We start from the raw sequence: 26,157 nt of genomic DNA on the forward strand, positions 1-26,157 counted from the left end.
CAGCATATGTCAATGCTGTATTCTAGTTGTTCCCACTCTGCAGCAAGCATGTCTTGAGTTACAGCTTCCATACCTGCTGTTATGCACTGTCTCAGATTATTCATTGTTGTTGTTGTTGGTTATGGAGGCACATAAAATCTTTTATAAACCTTCACAAGAAATAATCACATACAGTTGAATCTGTTGATCTTGGAGGCCTGTAAAGTGAGCCTGAATCATACAGTCCAGTGCAACAGATCCATCATTCAGTAATCCTTTGATTTAAAAATTCCCGCACTTCCAGTGCACACTGCTGCTACCTAGCAGGAACCATGTAAAACTCATGAGTTTGCTCTTTCCAACAGTTTGTTGTTCATGCACGTTTCTCAAATAATGTAATAGTTATGATTTTTTTTTTTAATGTGATGATTCTTTTTGATACACCTTGTATTTAATTTCCACTGACAACTAGCACATTCTTCTAAAGCTATATTGTGTTACATGTACAAAACTGTAATAAATAACTCAAAAATGATTTTGAGTTGTAATGTTATCTAAACTGCTTAGCAATATGTTTTGCATCACCTGCATATTTATGACATGCATGGACACATACTTGAGGATCACAGAGAATGAAAGAGTTAGTCTTATGAAACAGAAATTTAAAAAAAACTTTACCTTGGAAATAAAAGTGGACCATTACAAAAAAGTTAAGGCAGTTTATTTGAAAGTGCAGATCTTTTCGCATCTACGAAACTAAAATTTTCTGTTGAGTAATAGTCATCATACTAACATTCATCGTAGTGGGTATCACAGCCATAAATTTATTAAATGAACAGAGCATTTTTCACTTAGGCTGCATTTTTCTTTTCATTCCACAACTAGTTTTGAATTTTTAAGTTATTATTAAGTGTACATTACCACCACAAAATGCGAACACAATGGAGTGAACTTGAATTAGTGGAAAGATAGCCACCTGGAAAAATATTCTGTACTTGTAAACTTGGTAGTGTATTCACATTAGATGCTTCCATTCATTTTCGTTGACAAATCTTTGTAATCTTGATAGTCTGACAGATAGCTGGTGTGCATAAGGCAAGAAATCGCCAAAGATATAACAATAATAAAGAATAAAAGTAAGGGATAGCCACAAAATCTGAGAGTTCTTTTTACACACACATAAAGAAAGAATGGAATATGTATAAAATTATTAAAAAGATATGGTGCACCAAAATGGGAAATTCAGAAATTTAAAAATTTCACTTAGTATGTATACAACGTAAATAATCCTATCTGTCAGTGTGGAAACTAGGAATGGAATTGTTGCTTTTAATTTGATTAGCCAACAATTTCAAGTTGAATAAAATTATTGAAGATTAAATTTAAATAAATGAAGCCTAAGTGAAAAATGCCACATTTATTTAACCTAGTTTCATGTTGCTCTACCCTGTACATTGAAATATGGTTTGCTCCTCCTTGGCGTGCCACCCACAAGGTGATTGAGACGTTGCTGGCCAAGCATCATCCCCCTTCTACAGTGGCTCTCCTGAGATCGACCAGTCTGTAAGAAGGGTTCCTGTGACAATGCTCTGCAAGTTTCAAATGCCCCAAGCATGCTCACTCAGATTCATAACAGCCGATATCACAGACTATTCCATCCAGTTGATTCCTGCCTCCACAAGGAAGGTTTTCACAAGGTGCACATGTTGTGCTTGTGCATTTCCTTCTTGAAAGGTGAACCTATTGCCTAAACACTGATTGTGTGGTAGGAGGATACTATCCCAATTCTGCAGAGACCTCAAATTACTCTCAATAGTAACTAGAGCCATCCAACATTTACACACTGACCTGTGACCCTGCTGAACCTGGGGGGAGGGACTTGTCTGAGACATTCCCCGGTACCTCTTAACCTCCATACTCATCCGTGATTATGATCGGGCAACAGACAACGTTTGCACTCATCAAGGTTCCAATCCAGGTGTTCCCTTCCATACCTTCTTCACTCACCTTGGTGCTAGAGGTTTACACTATTGTTCATAACAGACACCTAGGTGCAAATTGATCATGTTGACATTATTGCATACTGTCTGATTCGGCATAGCTGCCCACTCCCAGTTAGTTCCAAAAAGGCAGTACACACTTCTATTGAATTCCTTTTGGGGTACTTATTTGTAGGGAATGGTCATGTCCACAGGTGACTACTAACAGGCAGATCTTCCGCTTTAGCTTTTGGCCAAATGGCCTTCTTCTGAAGTAGAAAACACACACACGAGTTTGGCCACATACAGTGGTCGCATGTGTGCGAGTTGTGCTTGTGTAATGCGTGTGTGTTTGTATGTGTGTTTTCTACTTCAGGGAAAGGTCTTTTGACCAAAAGCTAAAGTGTACAACAGTCTTTCCATTATGTCTGTCTGTGACTCAATGTCTCCTTTATATGGTGAGTAGCAATCTATCCTATTCATAACATGTTGTTATTGCATCTGAGACTTTCCATTGTTAGATCTTCAGTTTTTATGTCACATGATAGTGGTTGAATGTTCAAACACTGTTGCTCCACTGCAGGCTAATTCAGTAAGCAACTTCCCATGGTGACGATCCTTCTTTTCTTAAAGTGACAATACTCTCATGTTCTTAACTCGAAACTACGCTGACAGACTGAACAGTGTCAACAAGCCACAATGTCCCACATCTAACTGGAGATGCAATGTGCTTCACTAAATTTCACTGAGAAAGTTAATTCAGTTTTATCTCTAATACACAGTTTTTTTAAGCAACTTAATAAAGATAGTAAAGCATTGTGGTATAAGTGAAATTCAGTCAGCATTAACTTTTTAAACTACAACCTCACAGGCATAAAAATTCACAAAATTCAGTCTGGCGAGGGCGTAACAAAGAGTTTCAAAGCATTAAAAAAAGTTTCTAGTACTTTCACAACTTTTTAATTAAAAACAATAAAGAGAACAAGAGTTACAGATAATTCAGAAAACAAGTACCATCTTTATTCCCTTGTAACATCATTAAAAAATTTAAGTCTATAATCTTATTTTCAATACCCATTTTATAGTGGAACAAAAGACACATCCAGACAACATTTGAAAATCACTCACCAAAGGCAGCAGGTGTCTTCTTAAGTAGAATCCCAAATGCATTAGAGCGTGCTTTCTTCAGAACATAAGAAGACCCCTTCTCTCTCAGTTCATATTTACAAAGTTGAGTAATCAATTGATAGACACTGTCAGTCTCAGGCAACTAGAATTAATTATGATTTTATGAGTGTCTGGTACTCTATTAGTATATCATTTCAAAAGCAATATATTATTACGTGCACAACTGATCAGAGAAATTTAAGTACACTGAACAACTAATTGTAGAATGGAAAGTTGTCAATACTATTAAGGTAAACTTACAGGTTGAGCAAATGAAATATAAAATCAGCACCTACATGTGCACTTTGTTACACAACATGAAATGGGCAAAACTGGGAGGAAAATGTCAACAAGACAAATTAAATGAAACACACAAATTTCATTTTTTCATTCCTATCAATACTAAAGTTAGTTTTATCATGCTGACCAATATTTTAATTTTACAGTGGTAGATACTATCTTACATCACCACATCAATAATATTGCTTCATTAATTTATTTCTTGACTTGGGTATGGACACCAAAAGAGGGTCTACTGTTTGCATATTTTGATAGCACAGCCAGAGGACAAGTATCGGAATGTATTTCCTATGTTGGTTACACCATAAAATACCAAACGTTCATGTTGACAGTGCGTAATTGTGCAATCACTAGAACTCCTAGCTAAACATTCTGAGACAAATGTGGTATAATTTCTACAGAACTGTAAAACATGCTAGAATAAAATGTTAGTTAAAATCTCTCTCACGTTCACTAAGATACATAACTAAATTATAATTATTAATGCAATCTTTGTTTTCATGCATTAAAGCATAAGGTCAAGAAAATCTGGCTGGCTCGTCACTTACAACTCAGGTAGGTGGTCACATATAATATGGAGTCTTAAAGCATGTACCTAGTTCAACACTCAGTTTAAGCTTGTTTGTTAATTTGTTAAATATACAAAGCAGATTGTTTGTGTGTGTATATTCGGGATATCCTCCAAAATCCCTGAAACAATTTCAACCAAATATGGCCTGACTAGTATCAACTATGATAGGAATGGAGATACAGGAAAATATGTTTTTTTACCGGCCCCTGACTTATAGGCCACCCTGAATGACTGGCATGTTGTGTGGGAACAATATCAGCCTGAAAAATCAACCTACTTCTCAAGGTAGCCTACATGTCAAGGGCGAAACAATTTTCCATTCCTTGACATGGAAGCTGCCTGCACGACAAGTGTGTTGTGTTGGAGTAGTATCAGCCTACTTTATCAACTTGCTTCACACGGTGGCCTGTACATCAGTGGCAAATAGCTGATTTTCAAGCCCCTGCTCTACATGACAGGTGTGTTGAGAAAGTAGTATCATCCTACTTTATTGAACTATGTTGCAGGAACTACACATGCCGACAAACACGGCTGGGTACTGGTTGGTATAGATAGAGGAGGGGATGGATAGAGGAGGGGATGGATAGAGGGTGGGATGGACAGAGTGGGGGGGGGGGGTGAAGAAATGGGCAGAGAAAAGGTAGGAGGGAGAGCAGGTGGAAGGTGTAGAGGAGTAGTAGGCAGGTGATGGAGTGGTGGCAGAGATGGAGTGAGAGAGGGGAAGGAAGATATGATCAGAGGGAGGGAGGAGGAAGCTATGGTCAGAGACAGGAAGTAGTGGAAACAGACAAAGAGAGGGGGCACAGGAGATGAAGAGGGAAAGAGAACGGAGAGGAGGAAGAGGTAGACAGGCATACATGGGAGAAAAAGGTCAATAGACAGTGGGTGTAGGAGGTGGACAAATAGGGAGGGGGGGGGGGGGGGGGGGAGAGGATGTGTGTTCAGTATATGTGACAAACTTATATATGGGCAAAGCCATGGGTAAGAAGCTAGTACAATCAACATAAAACTGTACAATTACTCCTTCTCTATAGCAAACTACATTTGGCTCATCATCAGATGAGGACAAATAGAGGGGGATCACTGATTATCAACTGTCTCCCTCTCTTCATGAGAGAAAAAAGTTCAGGCAAAATGTTGCATATTCAAAAAATTCAGTGAAGATGGATCTCTCACCAGAAAAAGAATCATACAAGACAAACTAGGATTACTTCACTACATATGAGAAATTACAATGAGATATGTTCCAACTGAGCGATAAATTGTACTGACTGCAACTTGTTGCCCCTTAACTCAATCTGCGACTTCCCCTACCCTGCTTCAAAGGAAGGTGAGATCATGGCAGGAACACGGCACATTGAGCTTCAATTGTCCCACAAACTGTCTCAGTTGCTGCAACTGAACTCTTGATTCCTTCACTTCCCATGTGCCCTAAAGTCACTTCATTCTGCTGCTCTTGTCATTGCATAACGGGATTTTTTACAATCTCAACTTCCTTCTCTGCTAGGTATATCTGTTTTGAACATGAAATGTACTCATTCAGAGCAAATGATGGAGTTTTTGGCACAGTTATGTCTAACACACTTTAACATAATCAAAGACTGTGTGTAATGCTATGTTACAAACTGTACTTTCATTTGTAAGGCATATCTCATGCACAAATTCTGGGAACATAACAGAGCAACCAATAGAATTCCTACTTACACCAATCAGATTATCTACTACACCTACTACTACACAGAATCATTCATTTGAAATGTGATAAAATATGTACTTAGAGTCTATTTGTTTCCAAAGCGAATTACATCTAAGATGATTCTGGATCTCTGGTGATCAGGTTGGTGACTTGCCCATTCTCATTTAAGAACTCTAATTCCCTCCACAATAAATTCCACTAAGTCCTGCACTGCCTTAAATCCCAGAGGCATATTCAGCCAGGGTCTCATTGTGTGATGTTCTCCACCTAGGTGTCACCTACTTCAACTGGGAGGATGGATGAGCTCTCCTCACGAATGCAACCCCAACATAGCAGTAACAGCTATAGATGCAGGGTAGCTGTTGCATGGGATTCCCTGGTCCCAAATATGATAAATGCATTAACAGTGACTGCAAACACATCAAGAGTGTAACTGTGAGATCAAGGGATTGCAGCAAAGTGGGGATTTAATGACAGTCCTTCACCATTCCCAAATGGATTGCCTAGCATGTTTGGTTTTGGCCACTTGCTTGTATCACACATAGGAGGTTAATCAGGTGGAATCATATAGCTGGGGGGACGCAGCCCATAGTACCACTTATTAACATTTCTTTCCCGCAGGAAAGCTAAATGCCTTTTATACACAGTAAATAGTCTAATCTTTTCTACATGTTCCCTATGGAAACGATAAGTAGTGACAATAGTACATTCCTAGATTACTCAGTTAATACTGGTTTTTTGGCTTTCTAGTGTTAGTTTACTATCTTCTACTATCTTCAGTGCTTCCACAACCCTCACTGGTAAGCCAAACAAACTTGTCATTATTTGTGCTGCCCTTCTTTGTATGTGTTCAATATTCCATGTCAACTGTATTTGGTACAGATCCCACACAATTAAGCAACAATCTAGGGTGAGTTGCACGAATGTTTTGCTACGTCTCCTTTGTAGACAGACTGCATTTGATCTCTTTTATATCAGCATAACACAATAACAACCAAAATACTTAAATGATTTATTCACAATGATACTGGTTCACAATATCACTTCTCACTCTATAGCAAGTACACAAGTCCAGGGCAGTCCAGTCCACACCAGAGATCATTGAGATAGTACCCTAAGTTCCACAGGGTCCCTAGTATGTGCGGTCTCTAGTCACAAATACGAGCAAAGGCAGGTGTAGGAATAACTGTATGATGCTGTTGCAGTGGCCTGTATACCATCCTGGTAGTCTGGGAATACAGTGTGTGGTAGCGTCAGAGACCACCTGGAGACTCGCTTCCATCTCACGACACCGGGCCTCTAGTAGGTCATCTCAAAATGGACAACACGGCCGGTCGGCGAATCTATATGCCCGAACCACATGTGTTACCTCTGCAGCTGTGCAGCTGGCCATGCTTTGCACATGTTGATGTCTGCTGCTGTCGGCCCGTGGCTGAGTGATGGCAGATACCACACTTTGAGTTTTGTAAATAATCATTACTGTGATATTGGGTCAAATGCTTTTTGGATTTCGTGAAATACTGCATTCACTATAATGCATTCATCCATGACTTTTGCAATGTTGTGTGAGAAAAGTGCAAGCTGAGTTGCACATGACTGATGTTTTCAGGCTCCATGCTGGTTGACATTAAGGAGATCATTCTGTTCAAGGTATTTGAATATCTCTGAGTGCAGAATACGTTTTAAGATTCTAGACAGATGGATATCAATGATCTTAGACAACAATTTTGTAGATTGTTTTTGATACCTCTCTTGTAGAGGGGTTTGGCCTTCTTGTCTGCAGATGTGATCTAACAAGCCTTCTTCTAACCTGTGAGCATAATTTTTTGTTCAAAGAATACATGGTATATTACAGTTTGGAGATTGGTTTAACTTGGCTGCAACGACGCCACTGGCCCCTGGGGCCTTCTTAATTTCAGCTATTTTAGCTGTTTCTCAACAAGTACAACACAAAAATTTGTACCATTCATCTTTGCTGTGGTATGAGAATTAAACTGAGACAGTAGTTCTGGATCTTCCTTTGTAAGAATGTCTGAAAATGGAGTTCAGTATTTCTGCTTTGTCACTGATACTCTCAATCTAAGTTCCTGTGTCTGGACACTCACTTTGGGACAACCTATAACGTTTATATATGACCAGAATTTCTGTGTATTCTGTGAGAGGTCCTTTGATAAGAGTCTGCTGCTGTAGTCATTTAAGGTGTCACACATTACGCTTTTGAAGGTAAAATGTGTTTCATTTAGCATCCCTCTATCTACAGCTCTATGTTCTGTTCTACATCTAATGTGCAGTAGTTGCTATTTCTGTGTAAGTTTCTTCATAGAGATTATATATCATGGATGGTCCTTCCCATCACGAATTGTGCTAGTAGCTACATATCCATCCATGGCATTGTTAGCAGTTTTTCTAAACTTGGACCACAGTTCCTAACATGCTTATGCCCATGCCCAGTGCTAAATATTCTGAATTCCTCCTTGAGTTCTGAAACTACTGCTCCTTTATTAAATTAACTGCATGTGCAAATTTTTTTACTTGTTGTATTTACCCTTTGTGCTTTGGTAATCATTGTTGCTACACATCTATTTGTTGACAAACTGCCTATTGGCTTCTCTCTCGGGTTCTTCGGCTGACGTTCATCTAATGATTTTTCAGGCGTTTCGCCAGCACGAGTGGCTGGCATTGTCAAAGCTACACCCTCCATTGCCGGTGGTGAGATGGAGCCGAGCTCGCGGCCGCAGACTATATGTACCTGGCGCCCCAACGTCCGAGGGCTTCTCTGCGGTCTTTTCCGGTGCAGTTCTCCTCTTGCTACCTGTGACAGGTGTTCGCTGCAGTATGGGAAGCCAGGATCCATTTACCTTAAGGCTTTCCTCTTTCTTGTTCAAACTGTTCGGGTGTTTTTGTATTTCTACAGCTTCTCTGAACAAGCGCGTGTGATAGTGCTTCTATACAGCCAGAACTTCCGTGTCAGCGAATTTTATTACATGGTCGGTCTCATTCAGTGCGTACTCTGCCACGGCCGATTTCTCCACCTGCCCCAACCTGCAATGTTGCTTATGCTCTTTGATCCTGGTGTTAATGGATCGTCCAGTCATTCCGACATAAACTTTTCCGCATGTGCATGGTATACAGTATATTCTCGACATTGCAAGTGGGTCTCTTTTCTCCTTCACCGATCTAAGACACTCTTTGATCTTCCTTGTCAGTTTGAAAATCGTCTTTACGCCATGTTTGCGCAATATACGGCCAATTCTGTCTGTCACTCTGGGAATGTATGGCAGAAAGGCCGTACCCGACATTTTTTTTTTCTGGTTCCTTACTTCGCTGAGTGTTTGGCTCTGTTACACTTCTAATATACTTTGTGGAGTACCCATTGCTCCTCAGGACAGTTTCCAGGTGTTGCATTCCTCGTTTGAGGTGTTGCGGCTCACCTATACGTCCTGCTCTCAACAAGCGTAATAATCATGCCTCCTTTCTGGCTCGGGCGGTGGTTTGACAGTTTGTGCAGGTATTGGTCCGTGCGTGTCGGTTTTCGATGCACGCTGTGTCTCAGGTTTTCGCCGCCCCTTGTGACCAGCACATCTAGAAATGGCAGTTTCTTGTCCTTTTCTACTTCCATTGTAAATGTTATGTTGGCATGGATGCTGTTCAAGTTTCTTAGGAAGTCACCGAGCTGTTCTTCACCACGGCTCCACACCACGTGTGTAACAGAGCCAAACACTCAGCGAAGTAAGGAACCAGAAAAAGAAATGTCGGGTATGGCCTTTCTGCCATACATTCCCAGAGTGACGGACAGAATCGGCCGTATATTGCGCAAACATGGCGTAAAGATGATTTTCAAACTGACAAGGAAGATCAAAGAGTGTCTTAGATCGGCGAAGGAGAAAAGAGATTCACTTGCAATGTCGGGAATATTCCGTATACCATGCACATGCAGAAAAGTTTATGTTGGAATGACTGGACGATCCATTAACACCAGGATCAAAGAGCATAAGCGACATTGCAGGTTGGGGCAGGTGGAGAAATCGGCCGTGGCAGAGCACGCACTGAATGAGGCCGACCACGTAATAAAATTAGACGACACGGAAGTTCTGGCTGTAGAGAAGCACTATCACACACGCTTGTTCAGAGAAGCTGTAGAAATACAAAAGCATGCGAACAGTTTGAACAAGAAAGAGGAAAGCCTTAAGGTAAACAGATCCTGGCTTCCCATACTGCAGCGAACGACCGTCGCAAGTAGCAAGAGGAGAACCACACCAGAAATGACCGCGGAGAAGCCCTCAGACTTTGGCACGCCAGGTACATATAGTCTGCTGCCGCGAGCTCGGCTCCAGTTCACCACCGGCAATGGAGGGTGAAGCTTTGACAATGCCAGTCACTCGTGCTGGCGAAATGTCAGAAAAATCATTAGATGAACGTCGGCCGAAGAACCCGAGACAGAAGCCAATAGGCAGTTTGTCAACAAGTGGCCACAAAAGCCTTAACAATTTTGCATCTATTTGTTGCCACATAATCTAGAACTTTTCCACCACAAGTGGGCTTTCAAACTATCTGTTCTAAGTTGTTTTCACAAAAACATCTACCATAATTTCACAGGAGACTTGTCAAGGCCACTATTTGCAGAACTGTGACTATCCCAATTGATTATGGGATGACTGAAGTCTTCTCAAGTTCTGACAGTATGTTTGGGAAATGTATGTATTAGTGAGCTGATGATTTATTTAAAGTTTTCTGTCACATCTGAGGATGAGCCTGGTGGTCAACAGAAGCAGAATAAGTTTATGCCTACCATTGACATTAAGCCTTTCCCAAATGATCTTGCATGAAGATTCAACTTCTATTTCAGTGGATATGAGTCACCTATCCACTGTGATAAATACACCACCACCACCACCACCACCACCACCACCTTTTCATGAGCGTAATATATCTCGTATGTGGCATTTCTATGAGTAAAAAATAAGGATGGGGCCCCTCCACGCCCGCACCAACGTGGTGACCAAACCAAAAGTTCTACTGTCACCTCCGTATAACATGTTAGTTTTTAGAATCAAGAGTCACAGGATGCAGGCTGTGATGTTATCCATGCGTCTGGGTAAGATTACTCATTTACATGGTCCATCAGGAGATAGAAGTGGTCGAAAGCGATTGAAGGGTAGCGGTTTTTAAGGGCAGAGGGAAAAAAGTGCCAAGGCAAGCGCCAAGGGAAAAAAACCTCTGCGATAGTAGGACGGGTAGTAAGGGCAGTAGCGGATTACTAGCTGCGACAGCGCATGCAAGGTGTGGTTATGTTAGTGCGAGGTATCGTGCATCGTTACCGTTTCTATGAGTGTCGTACTAAACTGGATGGAGACTCACCTAATCTAGAAAATGAAAAAAAAAAAGACATGTTAAGATGTGGGTTAAGGAATCAAATAATGATTGAAATTAGAGTGCTTAGGCAAGCTTAATTTGCATCAAAAAATGCTCCATGGTTTATGGACTAGTGAGGAAGGGTGGGTAGAGAAACTTGGGGGTGGGGTGGATCTCTTGCCCATATGGCTGCTGTACTGATTGTGAGATGTCCCCACACAGGCCCAAACACATCTTGTGCCACCCCCCAGGGAGCTTGCAACTCTTTCATGAGCAACATATGGCAAGAATGGTCTCCTTAGCCCCTGCGGCACAGGGTAAGAAGTACAGTAGCTATTAGCAATCAGCCACAACTACAAGGTTTCTTTTATATGAATCTCAAAACCACTGGCTTGCAAAATGGAAGAAAATTAAGGAAGTGAGTAGCAACAAGAATTCAGAATTAAAAAAAAAAAAAAAACTTAAATGATAAACAAAACAGTGTTTAAATAACTACCAAGTACGTCACTTTTCTCCTACTTGTACGGATCTTCTTTAACTCCAGAAGATGGTTCAGCACAGAGAAATGATGAAAAGGAAAATGATAAATAAACAAGAGATCTTTGATTGTTTCCCTTAACTCTGTGCAGCTAATGGAGTGATTTACTGTGTGCAAAAACATTTGCCACAATCTGTTTTTGCTACATGATCATTGATTGTGTTTTTGACTTTGTAGCTTAAGAAGAAGTGAGATCTCTGCAAACAGCTCACACATGAAAAACGTCCAGCCATAATCGTAATGTAGTCATTATTCCAGAACGTGACAACTTTCCTCTTAAGCTGACAGAAGGATTCCATGATATAAGCATACTGGTATGATAGATGCTAGTTATAATGATACCTGCCCAGTTCTGCATCACTATTCATAAACAGCCAAAACTACTGGACAGCATCTAATTGTTTCTGCTGACCATTCATCCTAGCAGAATACTTTTGGAAACTGCTCTTTCAGTTAGTTAAATCAACACAAGAAATTGATTACTTAGTGAGAGTCATCACATGCCTCCTGCAGAGACAAACGGAGACCTAAGTGTTAACCAGAAAGAGCTACAGAGTCATTCATTGAGTTTTATGTGTTATGAGCTGAACTATCACAAGCAGTGGAAATGAATTTTTGGAACAGAATTTGTATTTGCCATAACTGATGCAAAAGAAGTGCGCAACTTTTCAGTGACAATCCTATTCAAGTTGTAGCTCCATATAAAGTAGGTACACTAGCTAGAATAGTGCAGAATACATTAAGAGAATACTGATTGTCTGACGGGACTTGGTCACCTTTAATGTGGCATTAAGCTGTTTATCATTATTTAAAACTAAGAATTTTCGGTTTTCATTTGACACAGTAACTATACTTCATATATGAATCTCAAAACCACTGGCTTGCAAAATGGAAGAAAATTAAGGAAGTGAGTAGCAACAAGAATTCAGAATTTAAAAAAAAAACTTAAATGATAAACAAAACAGTGTTTAAATAACTACCAAGTACGTCACTTTTCTCCTACTTGTACGGATCTTCTTTAACTCCAGAAGATGGTTCAGCACAGAGAAATGATGAAAAGGAAAATGATAAATAAACTAGAGGAGAAATCAAGAGTGTCTTTTTTTATTCAAAGGAGCATGGAATTTAGAAGCAGTGTTGTCCAGCCAAATTTCCACTCATTTAAGGAGATGTGAACCAACATATTACACACAATATATCAAGTGGAGACAGTAAAAGTGTCTCCTGATTTCGCTTTATTTTTGGGTGTGATTCAAGAAGAATCAGTCTTCTCTACACTTTTTCTTACACAGTTACCCAGAATCTGCACAGAGATAGCTGCAATCTTTCACGGCCAATAAGTTTATTTGCTATTACGATGCATGTCAATTATAAGGTAATAACTTTCAATCTATATGATTATCTTCAGATCTGCACACATCATAATGTTAACCTTTTACGATGTGTACCAATCTGAAACCAGTTATCTTGCAACTTATGTGCAACCAGGACAGTAACTGAATTGTTATTAATTTATTAAATTTAATAAAGTTTTAAAAATTGTATATTTAGCAGGTATTAATGGTGATTACATGGAAATTCATGCACAATCTCTTAAAGCATTTTACTTAAAGAAAGGCAATATATTACTGAAAAGTAGGATTTCAAGTTATTAGATTTGCAGTTATGATTTTGTTTGACTCTTTAATTATATTTTAAATTCTTAACATTTTATGATGAGAACAACATGAAACTAGATATATACTGCATAAACAACTGAAAGATAAGACATTGTATTACGACTAGTGCACAAGAAAATAAATGTTCAAGCACATCAAGATAAGAATTATTTTCAAAGCTTTCAGACTTTCCAAACACCCTTTTGATATCCGGTATCTGAGTATTCTCATTAACGATCCTGTTCTTCAGATACGTAAATATTCAAGTGACCAAATCATCATGACAAATTTAATTCACACTCTGTATGCTCTCTTGCCACAAAAATAAGCCTATACAAAGCCAAACTGATGTAGCCACCAACTTCATGTAATATAGAAGAATGAAGCAATTGAATTAATAGTAATAGTAAAAAGGAGTTCACAACTTATTACATCATCTATATCTGTAGACAGCTATCAAAGAAAGTAAAATGTTCTCAATTATTATCCTGTACTATTCTTTTTTAAAACCCAATAACTTGATCTCTCTTTTTGGGTCTTTCATTGGAGACTTCTGGTGTTCACAGGAAACTGAATAGTGCCAAAAGACAGACACATTAACACATAAAAGGGCATTCTCCCATTCATTTTCTAAGACGGGGAATTATTGGGTAAAAGTCCTTCAGGCTAAACATTGTTGTTGTTGTGGTCTTCAGTCCTGAGACTGGTTTGATGCAGCCCTCCATGCTACTCTATCCTGTACAAGCTTCTTCATCTCCCAGTACCTACTGCAACCTACATCCTTCTTAAACTGCTTAGTGTATTCATCTCTTGGTCTCCCTCTACGATTTTTACCCTCCACACTGCCCTCCAATGCTAAATTTGTGATCCCTTGATGCCTCAGAACATGTCCTACCAACCGATCCATTCTTCTAGTCAAGTTGTGCCACAAACTTCTCTTCTCCCCAATCCTCTCCAGTACTTCCTCATTAGTTATGTGATCTACCCATCTAATCTTAAGCATTCTTCTGTAGTCTAAACATAAGTCACCATTATTGTTTTGGTACAAGAAGCAAGCTGTAAAAAAATGAGGAATTCAACCTAAACATATCAGAAAAAAATTGCTGTTACTAGGCTGGTTGTTAATAGGCTGCTGAGGTGTTAACATTTCTGTGGCCAATAATTACTTCCCTGACAGTTCAGTGCTGCAAAGGCAAGCACACACCTATCCTCTTTGTTAAAATTAGCCACATTCACAGGGATATCTATAGATTCTCAGATTTTCCTTCTATTGATGTTGCATTATTGGATAACACACATATATTGCTAGAATTATAAGCTGGCCAAAGTCTTCCCTGTTCTCCATTACTATAGATTTCATATTTTGTTTCAAACTTGGGTAAGATTTACACCATTCTTTTACTGTCCTTAAGTTCACTACAAAATATGGGACTTATACAATTTCAGCAAACTGCTGCTCTGGAGACACAGTAGTCTTATAAAGGTTTCATCTTCATCTTCGTCTTCTACTTCTTCTTCTTTCCTGCATGTTTAACAGATCATTAGGTGGCTCCCATTCTGCTTTACAGCATTAATGGAGTAGCTGTCATCTCCCCTTGTAATTCATCCAATGGCTTCTCATACGTCTGTTGGTTTAACAGAACAATCGATGTAGCTCAAGAACTCTTGTAATTATATTGCCTCACTTGCCTTAATTATGAGAGCAGCATTTTGCTCTTACCACATGAAAGTCTGTGAGATTCTCAACTGGTGGCCTGTATCTGAGTTTGTACTGAGCCACTCACTTTCACCTCATAGCAGAACAGCATTTGTTGTTCCACCAAGTGACAGATAGTCCTTACAAATGTCTATAAGACTTTGGGATATGTGTTGGTAAAATGACCCACCCATTCCTGGCCCAAGCAGCCAGCAGTATTTGTTTGCTGAGAAGCCATCTTGGGGTTTTCTTTTCAAGACTGCCTGATCTGGATGATGTATTCACACTGGAAAGTACCCACTGGAATTCAGACAACTGACCACTTCCCACTGAGCAGCAAGCACCAAGATTGGAGGAAAAAAGCAATCAGATTAATGTCAAAGACCAGCTCTATAGAACTTCACAAATGTGTGCTCTGCCCCAAGTTCAGAACACACAGATCTTCTATCCACAACAAGCTATCAATAGCACAATCCTGCAGGACACTATGTAGTAGCCAGAGCACATGATGTGCATTAAATACTTCACACAGAGGAGAAAAACAACTTGGGGGTGGAGGGTGCTATGTGCCAAGGTTGTGGAGAAACTGTTTGTCTAAAGCAGCAACAGGGAACAGATATAGGCAACTATCAATGCTTTATTCAACACATTATCTACCGCAATAACTGCTTGCAGGAGCTGCTATGGAAATTTTGCACCACAGAACTGAAGAAAATTGCTTCACGAAAATCATAACAATTAGAGACATGAGATTCAAATATAATCGTGCGACAGTTCTGTCAAAAGCATTAAGTTGTTATGGAATATTAATATTGTGTAACTCAGTTTTTAATTACCCTTATAAATTTTAATGGAAAAAAAAATCACGACCCAGTTATCCCCTAGCAACAGATACCCCAACTGACTTCGCATTAGGTGAAAATCAGTTACATTTAATTGTTTAGACTGATATTACAACAATTCACAAAACAGTGAGAGAAAGGAAACCATATCACACATCAACACTTATGGATAAAGTAGGGCAGAAGATGCCAAGGACAGAACACTGTGGAGGAGGCTACTTGACAAGACCATAATCCGACTGCAATTTGTGGTGTTAGGAGACAAAGAGTAAGTAAGAAGAAAAGACAATACACCTTACTGTTGGCATCAGCTTCCTAACATTTCTCTCTCATTAAAAAAAAAAAAAAAAAAAAAAAAAAAGTTATGCCCATTACATCACATAACTGTCACAAAATACTAATCATGCAGTTACATGTACTTCAGTATAATGACTATGCAGAGGTGTTTTTAATGTCTAATCAAGGTTGGATTCTTGTAAGTAAATGCTGATTATCATAACTAGGATGTCATAAAACTATTATAAGGTCTTCCACCAGAAATAAGTAAAACCAGCTTGTACTTAGAAGCTTCTCAATCACACAATAATCAGTTTTTAGTGTCCTATAATCTTGATTTTGTTGTGGTCTTCATCCTGAAGACTGGTTAACACAGTTCTCCATGCTAGTCTAGCTATTCAAGTAACTACTGCAACCCTCACCTACTGCCTCCCTTTGCAAATTTTAGCCCCCACATTTCCCTCCATTACCAAACAGACAATTCCTATGTGTCTTAAGACATGTCCTGTCAACCGACCTCTTCTTTTAGTCAGTTGTGCCATAATTTTTTTCCCCCACTTTGATTCAGTACCCTTTTATTAGTTACTCAATCTACATATCTTACTTTCAGGATTCTTCAATAACATCATGTTTCAAAAACTTGTATTCTCTACTTTTATAAACTGTATACCACCCATGTTTCACTTCTGTAAAAGGCAACAATTCCGACAAATACCTTCCAAAAAAAGGCTTCCTTACGCTTAAGTTAATATTAGATATTAAATCTCTCTTTTTCAGAAATGCTATTCTTGCTATAGCCAGTTGACATTTTACGTACTCTCTAATTAGGCCACCTCTGATAGCTTGCTGCCCAAATAACAAAACTCATCGACAACTTTTAGTGGCTCATTTCCTAGTTTAATACCATCAGACTTGCCCAATTTAATTTGGCTACATTCTGATACCTTTGCTTCACTTTTGAAGACATTCATCTTATAGCCTCTTTTCAAGACACTATCTATTCCATTGAACTGTTCTTCCAAGGTCTTTGCTGCCTTGGATAGAATTACAATGTCATCACCAAACATTGAATGTCTTTATTCCTTCTCCCTGAAACTTAATTCCCTTCCAAAATTTCTACTTTGCTTTCTTTACTGCTAGCTCAATGAATAGGTTGAATAATGTCGCGGATAGGCTGCAGGCCTGTCTCCTCACTCCCTTCTCAACCACTGATTCCCTTTCATATCCTTCTACATAAGTTGTAAATATCCTTTCATTACCATATTTTATTCCCGCTACTTTCAAAATTTAAAAAAGTTTATTCCAGTCAATATAGTCAAATGTTCCTTTTAAAAAAAAAATCTACAAATGCTATTAATGTAGGTTTGTTCTTTAACCTACCTTCTAAGATAACTCATTGGTCAGTATTGTCTTGTGTGCTCCTACATTTCTCCAGAACCTGATGGTTCTATAATATTCTCATCTGTCAGCACTTTTCATTCTTGGAATTGAAATTATTACATTCTTTTTGAAGCATTATGGTATTCCATGAGTCTCATATTAATGTAAGTCAATAAATATGTAACAAACATAAATTTACCATATACCATGTTTAAATTACAACAAATATTTTGCCAGCAGATAACAGCATATATATGCTTGTTGTACAGGCTGAGGGACATCACGTGGAAGACGGTGTAAGATAGAGAGGGTGCTGCATGATTGCATGTGAGTTATGCAGAAGGCAGTTGTACAGTTTTTATGGGAGAAAGGACTGTCGACAGAAAATGTGCATCACAAATTGCGTATCTTGTATACTGACAACTGTTAATCACAGAAGGCCATGTTCGATTGGAACCAGGAGTTTAACAAGCAAAGGTAAAGCATCAGAGTGTCCTGGTCATCCTATGGTATTGGCAACTGTAACTACAGATATACAAGGTGTCCGATTCCACCCATCTCCTTCGACCTATGATGTCATCAATATGGTGGAAATGGATATTCTAAGCATCTCCAATATGGCGCCTATGATATCACTACATACACACAGCAAGAAACATGAAAATACATATAAATAAGACAATAACATCTCCCTCCAAAAATACAATTAAACTAATGGGACAATTGTGGGAAATTGGGGTGTTTTAGGGAGGGGACAAGCTAAATATAACAGTAAAAAGAAAAAAAAACACCACAAAAAAGTATTGCAAAATCTACAAGAATCTGACACTTCCCTTAACCTACATAGGTCAACAGCAGCTGACGATACCAAAATACCAACACCTACAGCAAAAACTACGGAAATTGGAATCAGACATTTCCCTTGACCACAGCTGACGGTACCAAAACAACTATACCTACATATAAAAATACAAAAATTGGAATTGGTCATTTCCCTTGACCTATACAGGTCAACTATAACTGCTTACACAAAAAAAACCAACACCAACAGCTACGAATCAAAACCACACCACCTCAACAATTAAAAACTCAAACATCTCTACATAAATTAAAACACATTCAATACACAAAACATTACAACTTGAGAAAAATAGACCTAAAAGAAATAATTACTTACACCAATAAATTTCGGCCAGCCATCTCTCTCACACACACACACACACACACACACACACACACACACACACACACACACACACACACACAGAGAGAGAGAGAGAGAGAGAGAGAGAGAGAGAGAGAGAGAGAGAGAGAGAGAGAGAGAGAGAGAGAGAGAGAGAGAGAGAGAGAGAGAGAGAGAGAGAGAGGACGCCATCAGAAACAACAAGATAACATCTACATTATGTCATTGGTCAAGGCAGACGGGTGGAATCGGTTGCTGCATATGGAACAGATCATTCATTATGAACAGTGTGTGAGATCAACAATACTGTGTACGCTGTAGGCTATTCACATAGAACCATTTACAACATCGAACATGAGTAGATGAATTTTCATAAAGTTTGTGCATTGTGGTTATCCTGTATGTTGACTGAGGAACACAAAATGAATCAAATGGCTCTGTCTTCACTGCACCTCATACAGTACTCTGAGGAAAAGAGAGCTTCAGAGCACGTATTTTTACAGGGGACAAGTCTTGAGTTCACCATTTTCAACTGGAAATCAGATGACCATCCATGGAATGGAAATATTCCACCTTCTTAGCAACAAAAAGCCCAAGACCATTCCATCAGATCCCACAGTTATATGCACCATTTTAGGACAAAGGGGTCATACTGATGACATTCCAGCCTTATGGAAAGACTGTGACTGCCTTGTCATAATGCGCCACTCTGCGGAAACTCCGACAGGCCATGCACCGCAAATTATCTGGCCTCTTAACAATGGGAGTGAATCTTCTGGATGACAATGCATGTCTTCTCACAAAAGATGAACACAGGAGCTGTTATGAACATTTCAAGTGAGAACACTTGCAATCTCTGTGGTACAGTCCTGACTTTGCCACCAATGACTAACTTCTGTTTGAGTCCATAAAATCTTATTTAGGAGGCTCACATTTTGAAAATTAGTGGTTACATGTTGGCTCCAAAAGCTTCTTTGCTGCCAGCTGTCAAGGTCTTTTAAAGGTAAGGAATGAGTGTCTGAATGCGCAGAGTGAATACATATAAAAGTGAAATAACTTTCAGGGAATTACATTGATTATTATTACACAACTTTAAAACTAACTTACTGACTTACTCTTGTATATCTTGCATATTAGGTGGGACAGTTTTGTCATGTCAGTAATTCCAAAGGAATGCCACCCACCCCAAGTCTTTCAGTACCCTGTCAAATTCTTCGTGCAGTTTCACATATCTCATCTTCATCTACTTCCTCTTACTTTTTCTATCAGACTACTTTCAGATGCATTTCCTTTTTACAGATCTGCTATATATTCCTTCACCTTTCAGCTTTTCCTTCTTTGCTTATTACTGGCTTGCCTCCTGAGTACTGATACTCACGAACCCGTTTTCTTCATCTCCCGAGGCTTCTCTCATTTTCCTGTGGGAAACGCTTTCCTCTAGTTATGCATACTTCTGCAGCCTTCCCGTTGCCCTTTAGCCATTCTGCTTAACTGATCTGCAATGTCAGTATGTATTTCCTTTCACATGCTTTATTTTTGTGTGTTTTCTTTTCATTTTTCAATTAAAGTCAATATCTTCTGTGTTACCCAAAACTTTCTACTAAACCTTATCTTTTTACATATTTCATCCTCTGCTGCTTTCAATATAGCATCTCTTGAAGTTATGCATGTCTCTCCTATTGTGTTCCATTCACCCACTTCAGTCAGTCATTGCCTATAATACTCCCTCTGAAACTCAGAACCACTTTTTTTCTTTCCTTCATTTACTACCCTTACCCACTTTATTTACTTCTGATCAGCAGTTCATAACCAATAAATAATGATCAGAGTCCATGTCTGCCTCTTGAAATATCTTACAGTTTAAAATTTAGTTTCAATCAGTATGAAACCTTCCAGTATCACCAGATCTCTTCCAAATATACAAACTTATTACATGATTCTTAACATGCTGACTGCCCCATGCATACTGATGGACATTTCACCACCCGGCAAGGATGGTAACAGCATTAGCTGTGAGGCTCCGCTGTGGCTGCCATTGTGGACAAAGTGTCAGGCATGTGATTCTGCTGCAGCTACTGGCCATCATTGTGATAAACAAAGTGTTTCTCAGCCCAAAATTCCACTGGATGGTTTCTTCTTTCACTCCTTTCCTCAGACCACATTGTCTTAATACCTTTCCTTCGCTTCCTTTTCCTACTATTGTATTCCAGTTCATCATCACAATTAAATTTTTTTCTTCCTTAACTATCTGAATAATTTCTTGTATTTTATAATACATTCTTTGAACATCATCATCTGCAGAGTTAGTTAGCATACAAAAGTTTTACTGCTGTGATGGGTGTTAGCTTGTGTACATGTCTTGACTATTATAATGTGCTTACTATGTACTTCACCTGCATTCTGTTTTCTTATTCATTATTAAACATTCTCCTGCATGACCCATATTTGATTTTCAATTTATAATCCTGTACTCACCAGACCAGAAGTCCTTTTCTTCCTGACACTAAACATTACTAATTCCCACTATACATAACTTCAGCCTATCCAGTTCCCTTTTTAAATTCACTAACCTACCTACCCAATTAAAAGATCCAACATTCCACACTCAGACCTGTAGAATGTTAGTTTTGTTTTTCATGGTGCCTACATTCTCCTGAGTAGTCCCTGCCCAGAGACCCCAATGAGGGACTATCTTACCCAAGAGTATGATACAATTTAATTAGCACAGTACAGCTGCATGCTGTCATGAAAAATAACAGCTCTAGTTTCCCTCTGTTTTTGGATGTCCATTGGACCAACACACTAAGGTCATGTTGGCTAACATTACAAGGCCAGACTAGAAAATCATTCACACTACATCCCTTGCTGCTACCAAAAATGTTGCTGCCCTCTTCAGGAACCACATTTGTCTGGCCACTCCCCTGATATTCCTCCAGTGTTGTTGCTGTTGTGGTACAGCTATCTGTACCACTGAGGCACACAGGCCACTTGATCCACCATACTTATATCTTTGTATATACACTACACTGTCTGTTTGCTACCTTACCAAACAGAGTTAACAAAATACATTTGGGACTAATTTAACAGATTTCAAATTTCGGTATGTATTTATTGCAGGAGGGTGTTTAATAATAAGGCTTGTAATCTATTTCTGAAATTCTAGGAATCACCCGTTACCTTTTGCCTATGGGAATATTGTTGAAGATTTCTTTCACTAGACATACAGCTTCACTCTGCACAACAGTGCAAAGACCAAACTTTGTTTAACGACTTAGGCCTATCTTCTTGCACATTACTTCATAGTCAATACAAAAGCACGGAAGTCACAAATGTTATTCAAGATTAATATGAATTCCAGGACTCTAGGAAAGTTATGTGATCATTTAACGTAGTATATGGGTTAGCTAGTGGTGCAGGATAAATACAAAACTGGAGTACGCCTATAAGCTGTGCAAGCACATTTGCTCGAGTCTCTTGAAAAACAAATGGTAGACCGAAACATATACTTCAGAAAAATTGTACATTTCCTGCAAGGGGTCGCAAGGACGAATAATTCTAGGGCAATAAAAGCATAATTTCATGCTTATACCTTGAAATATCAACTTACTGTAGATTGCCTCTGAACACACGTCTCCATAACTCACTTGAATAAATTGTATTGTATGTCATTTGAAATTAAATGGCAAGCCCTATGAATACAGCCTTACACGTTTATGTACGGGCGAAAATCGTAATCTGATTTTCGCCTTCATGTTTCTGTGTCACTCCTGACTTAAATTTGCTACCTCGGTCACTTAAACGTTTTTCGAGCGTCACTTGTCTAACACAAATGGCCTCTGCAAATCAGCTGTTGTTGACACTGTTTGTTCCTGTCATTCAAGACGAGAAGTACTTCGGAACGATATGGTAGCAGAAAATAAGATCCCTTTAGGTACTATTGCCAGACGAGATACCAGGGACTGTCACATAAATTCGCATAAACACAAGTTATTTATGTTACGTTTACAATGTCGTAAACATTGCTGCTGCGCTACTCTGAATTTCCCCCCTTTTTCTGTTTAAACTGATTTTTTGTTCTGGCAGCGCTTAGTCGATCTTATTTTGTTTACGTTTATCCTTTGTTCATTCGACTACAGGCGAAGTCGCACTAGCCGCCAATGCAACGGCAAGAATATATTTCACACTATAGTAATGGGCTAAACTGCGATTTTCCGTTATCAGTCATTTCTGGGAAAAATACTTTTCAGTCACTTATACAGATGTTTGAGTTGTGTTGTTTTAACATTACAAAGTCCTGTATGCATGTGTAGTATTAACCACAACTGCCATGTTGGAAGCAGAATCAAACACATTTTTAGGTTACTTGTCTTTAAATGATATTTTCAGGAGAAAAGGGCAATGTTGGTTGTTTGTTATTGATACAATACATTTAGAGTCACAGCTGTGTTTGACAAAACAATAACTGGTACTGAACGTGCTTTCGTCATATAATATGCACACACAGTACATCGACCTTGTGAGACACAAGGTTCTTATAAGTTATAACAAAGTACGAACATCGGTCAACAGATGGCACTAGGTAAAGAATGTTAACTGCGCTTTTTCTTTGCTACTTGCGACTTCTAGCTGCGATTTGTCACAGACACAGAAATGGCAGACTCGATAGTGTATCGCAGAGATCAGTGATCTCTATAATAGAGATCACTGGCAGAGATAGGGCGTAGTACGAACTCTGGCCAACAGCTGCCACTGTTAACTGCGCTTTTTAGTTGCTAATTTCAGCTTCTAGCCGCGACTTGTCACTGAAGTCGCAGCTAATTCCATATCGTAACACCAGGCTTACAGAACGCAGTACGAAATTCGGTCAACAGATGGCACACGGAGATGAATGTGAAATGCTACTTGCGACTGCTAATTGTGCCTGAAATCGCAATTAGATTCTGTAAAGTTGTTATTGTGATATATGTGAATTCTCGATCACTGGTATTTCTAACTGATACGCGATTTCCTGACCACCACACTCCTACACATACCGATTCTATCACTGCGACTCGCTTGCAACACATTCGCTTGTTACCAACCACGCTGAAGCGTCTTAACAAATCTCTATTTGCAATGCGAGTCGTGTCAGACATAGGGATTCATGGAATCAATATTAGAAATAAGAATAATCTTCAGAAGGATTTAAATTCTCTTAGTCTTGTACAAAAAGGTGTGCATTATTCAGGAACACACATTTTCAATAACTTGCCAGCAGCCATAAAAAGCTTAACAACCAATGAAATTCAGTTTAAGAGAAGCCTAAAGGATTTATTGGTGCCCAACTCCTTCTACTCCATTGATGAATTTCTCAGTAGAACCAACTTCAGTGCAGTAATGTGTTCATTGTAAGTAAGTGTGTATGTATGTATGTATGTGTGTGTGTGTGTGTGTGTGTGTGTGTGTGTGTGTGTGTATACAATCTAACGTCTGCACCATTTCAGTGCAGTAATGTGTTTATTATAAATAAGTATTATAGTAGCTGTATTACACGTTTATTACCTTATAAATAAATAAATGAAGCTTTTTTATTTTAAATTCAGTGCATTAGTACTTGTAAAATGATTCTTTCATATAGTGTTCATTAAAAAATGACGATCATTCCACTTGGGACCTGTGGAATGGTACATTAGCTTATTTGTTTGAGTTGTAAATATTTGTCATGTATTGTTGTTTTCCTGACATGTTCTACATCCTGGAGGACCTCCTCACTACGTATCAATTGGAATGAAAGTAAATCTAATCTAATCTAAACAACAGCAAAGAATGAACAATTCTTGAGACACGGCATGCGTCCCCATTTTGCAGGTTTTTAGAAAATAATCACAGAAAGATTCCCTTCCTAACATCTGCCAGTAAGTATTCAGAAAATCTAGCGAGTTTTCGCTTGGCCGGCGCTCTTCGTCATAGTTGATATGCACAGCTTTTATTATTTGATCGTGAATATTTATACACTCTTCATGCATTTATAACCATTTTACATGCATATTTTTAGGTTTTTATGATGCTTATAATCTGGTCTCTAATACCAATATGTCCCTTTGCAGCATTTATTTGCTTTTCCACTTGATTAGTTCGATCAGTTAATTTAACTTGAACCTCTTATTGAGAGTTGGGCAGATTTGCGTCAGCGTCTTTTTTTTTCACAAAACTAAATTCGCTTTTGATAGCTTGCACTGTGGTCCCCTTTGTAGTACATACATTAGTAACAGTAATACCTGTCGCTTTCTTTAGCTGTAATTCGACTTTGTCAGTAATTTGATTAACCTTTTCCTTTAGAAATTCCTTCATTTTGCTTTCAGGCTCTGCAGATAGATTTTATGCACACGACACTACACGTTTCACTGTGAGTTTCAGAATTTTTGACCCTAGTTCAGACTGTCAAAACTATCGGACAAATCTTGTACCTTTTCAGGAAGGCCCCAAATGGTTTGCTACAGCATCATATTTCGGTACTCAAGTGATCCAAATTGGATCGTAACACTTCTGTTACATGGTTAGCCAATTCTACTTTCCACTATTCGATTTCATTCTTAAGTTATTCACTAACTTGATGCTGCTGCACTTTCAAGACAGAAAAATCATTAGATAAGATCTCTTGCTTCCGATTCATAGAAGTTACTATTCATGGTTTCTTATTTTTGATTCTTGCCATCTAATTTTTGCAGCTATGAGGGTTGTTTTTAAATTATATATTATGACAAATCACTGCATCTGTATCAGTTCCTGGATTAACATTCGTAGCATTAACTTCAGCAATAGAATCAGTGGTGATGGTTCTGGTTGCTGAATATGTATCATTTTCAGCTAGTGACATAATGCTACTCTGCACAGATGGATTGGCGGTTGTGTTTTCATCAGCTGATGCACAATTAACCACCTGATTGTTTTCATTTGTGTTCAGCAATTGCTGGGGAGTTAGCATAACAAGGGATAGTAACTTGCTAAGGCATTATCACTTTTTCATAATACAACTCATCAATGCGTTTGGCTAAATGTATCTCTGGTAACAAGTGCCAATCACATTGTTCAGTGGCATGAACTTAACTATGCAGATAAACTGTCTCGCAAAATTTCTACAGGCTATAAATCTAATTAAATGCAAAAGAACAAGTCCTAATGTCCAGCAAATTTATCTGTGCTGAAGAAGATCTACTGCATTTAAAAACATTGAACAATTATGTTCTGTTACCTGATGTTGTATACACCAACAATCGTTGTGATAGTAAATTCATAACTCTTTCATAGGCACTTTTCTTTTTTATGTAGTTTAGCACATTTGATCCTTTCTCTCTCATCAGGTCTCTCAGGGTATTCAGTCAACGCATTTTTGAATTATGGACGTAGTAAATTGCGTGTAACAGAAAATAACAAAATTATTACAATGTTTACAGCATAAAATTCAAGTCCTGATTACAATGTCGCCAGTAGGACAGTGAACTTTGATAGTGACTTCGAATAATTCCATTAGTCATGAAAACCTAAATCTTTGAATCTGGAT

General features: G+C 38.7%; 1 protein-coding gene across 3 annotated transcripts in view; it reads right to left on the reverse strand.

The window, feature by feature from the left end:
• The window catches only part of LOC126271918 (gamma-tubulin complex component 6), a 249,988-nt gene extending 226,744 nt beyond the window's left edge, over positions 1-23,244 (reverse strand). Inside the window, exons 1-2 of one of the 3 annotated variants that reach the window (XM_049974312.1) lie at positions 22,225-23,244; positions 3,087-3,228 (exon numbers count right to left, since the gene is read on the reverse strand). In XM_049974312.1, the coding sequence (XP_049830269.1) occupies positions 3,087-3,228; positions 22,225-22,254 (172 nt within the window). In that variant the 5' untranslated portion in view covers positions 22,255-23,244. Of the gene's footprint in view, positions 1-3,086; positions 3,229-10,481; positions 10,574-21,794 lie in introns of those variants that run through there. The other 2 variants (XM_049974311.1, XM_049974313.1) reach the window with 2 other exon arrangements.
• Between the last annotated feature and the right edge of the window lie 2,913 nt (positions 23,245-26,157).

The sequence above is a fragment of the Schistocerca gregaria genome, chromosome 5 (genome assembly GCF_023897955.1).
Source record: "Schistocerca gregaria isolate iqSchGreg1 chromosome 5, iqSchGreg1.2, whole genome shotgun sequence".
Taxonomy (NCBI): domain Eukaryota; kingdom Metazoa; phylum Arthropoda; class Insecta; order Orthoptera; family Acrididae; genus Schistocerca; species Schistocerca gregaria.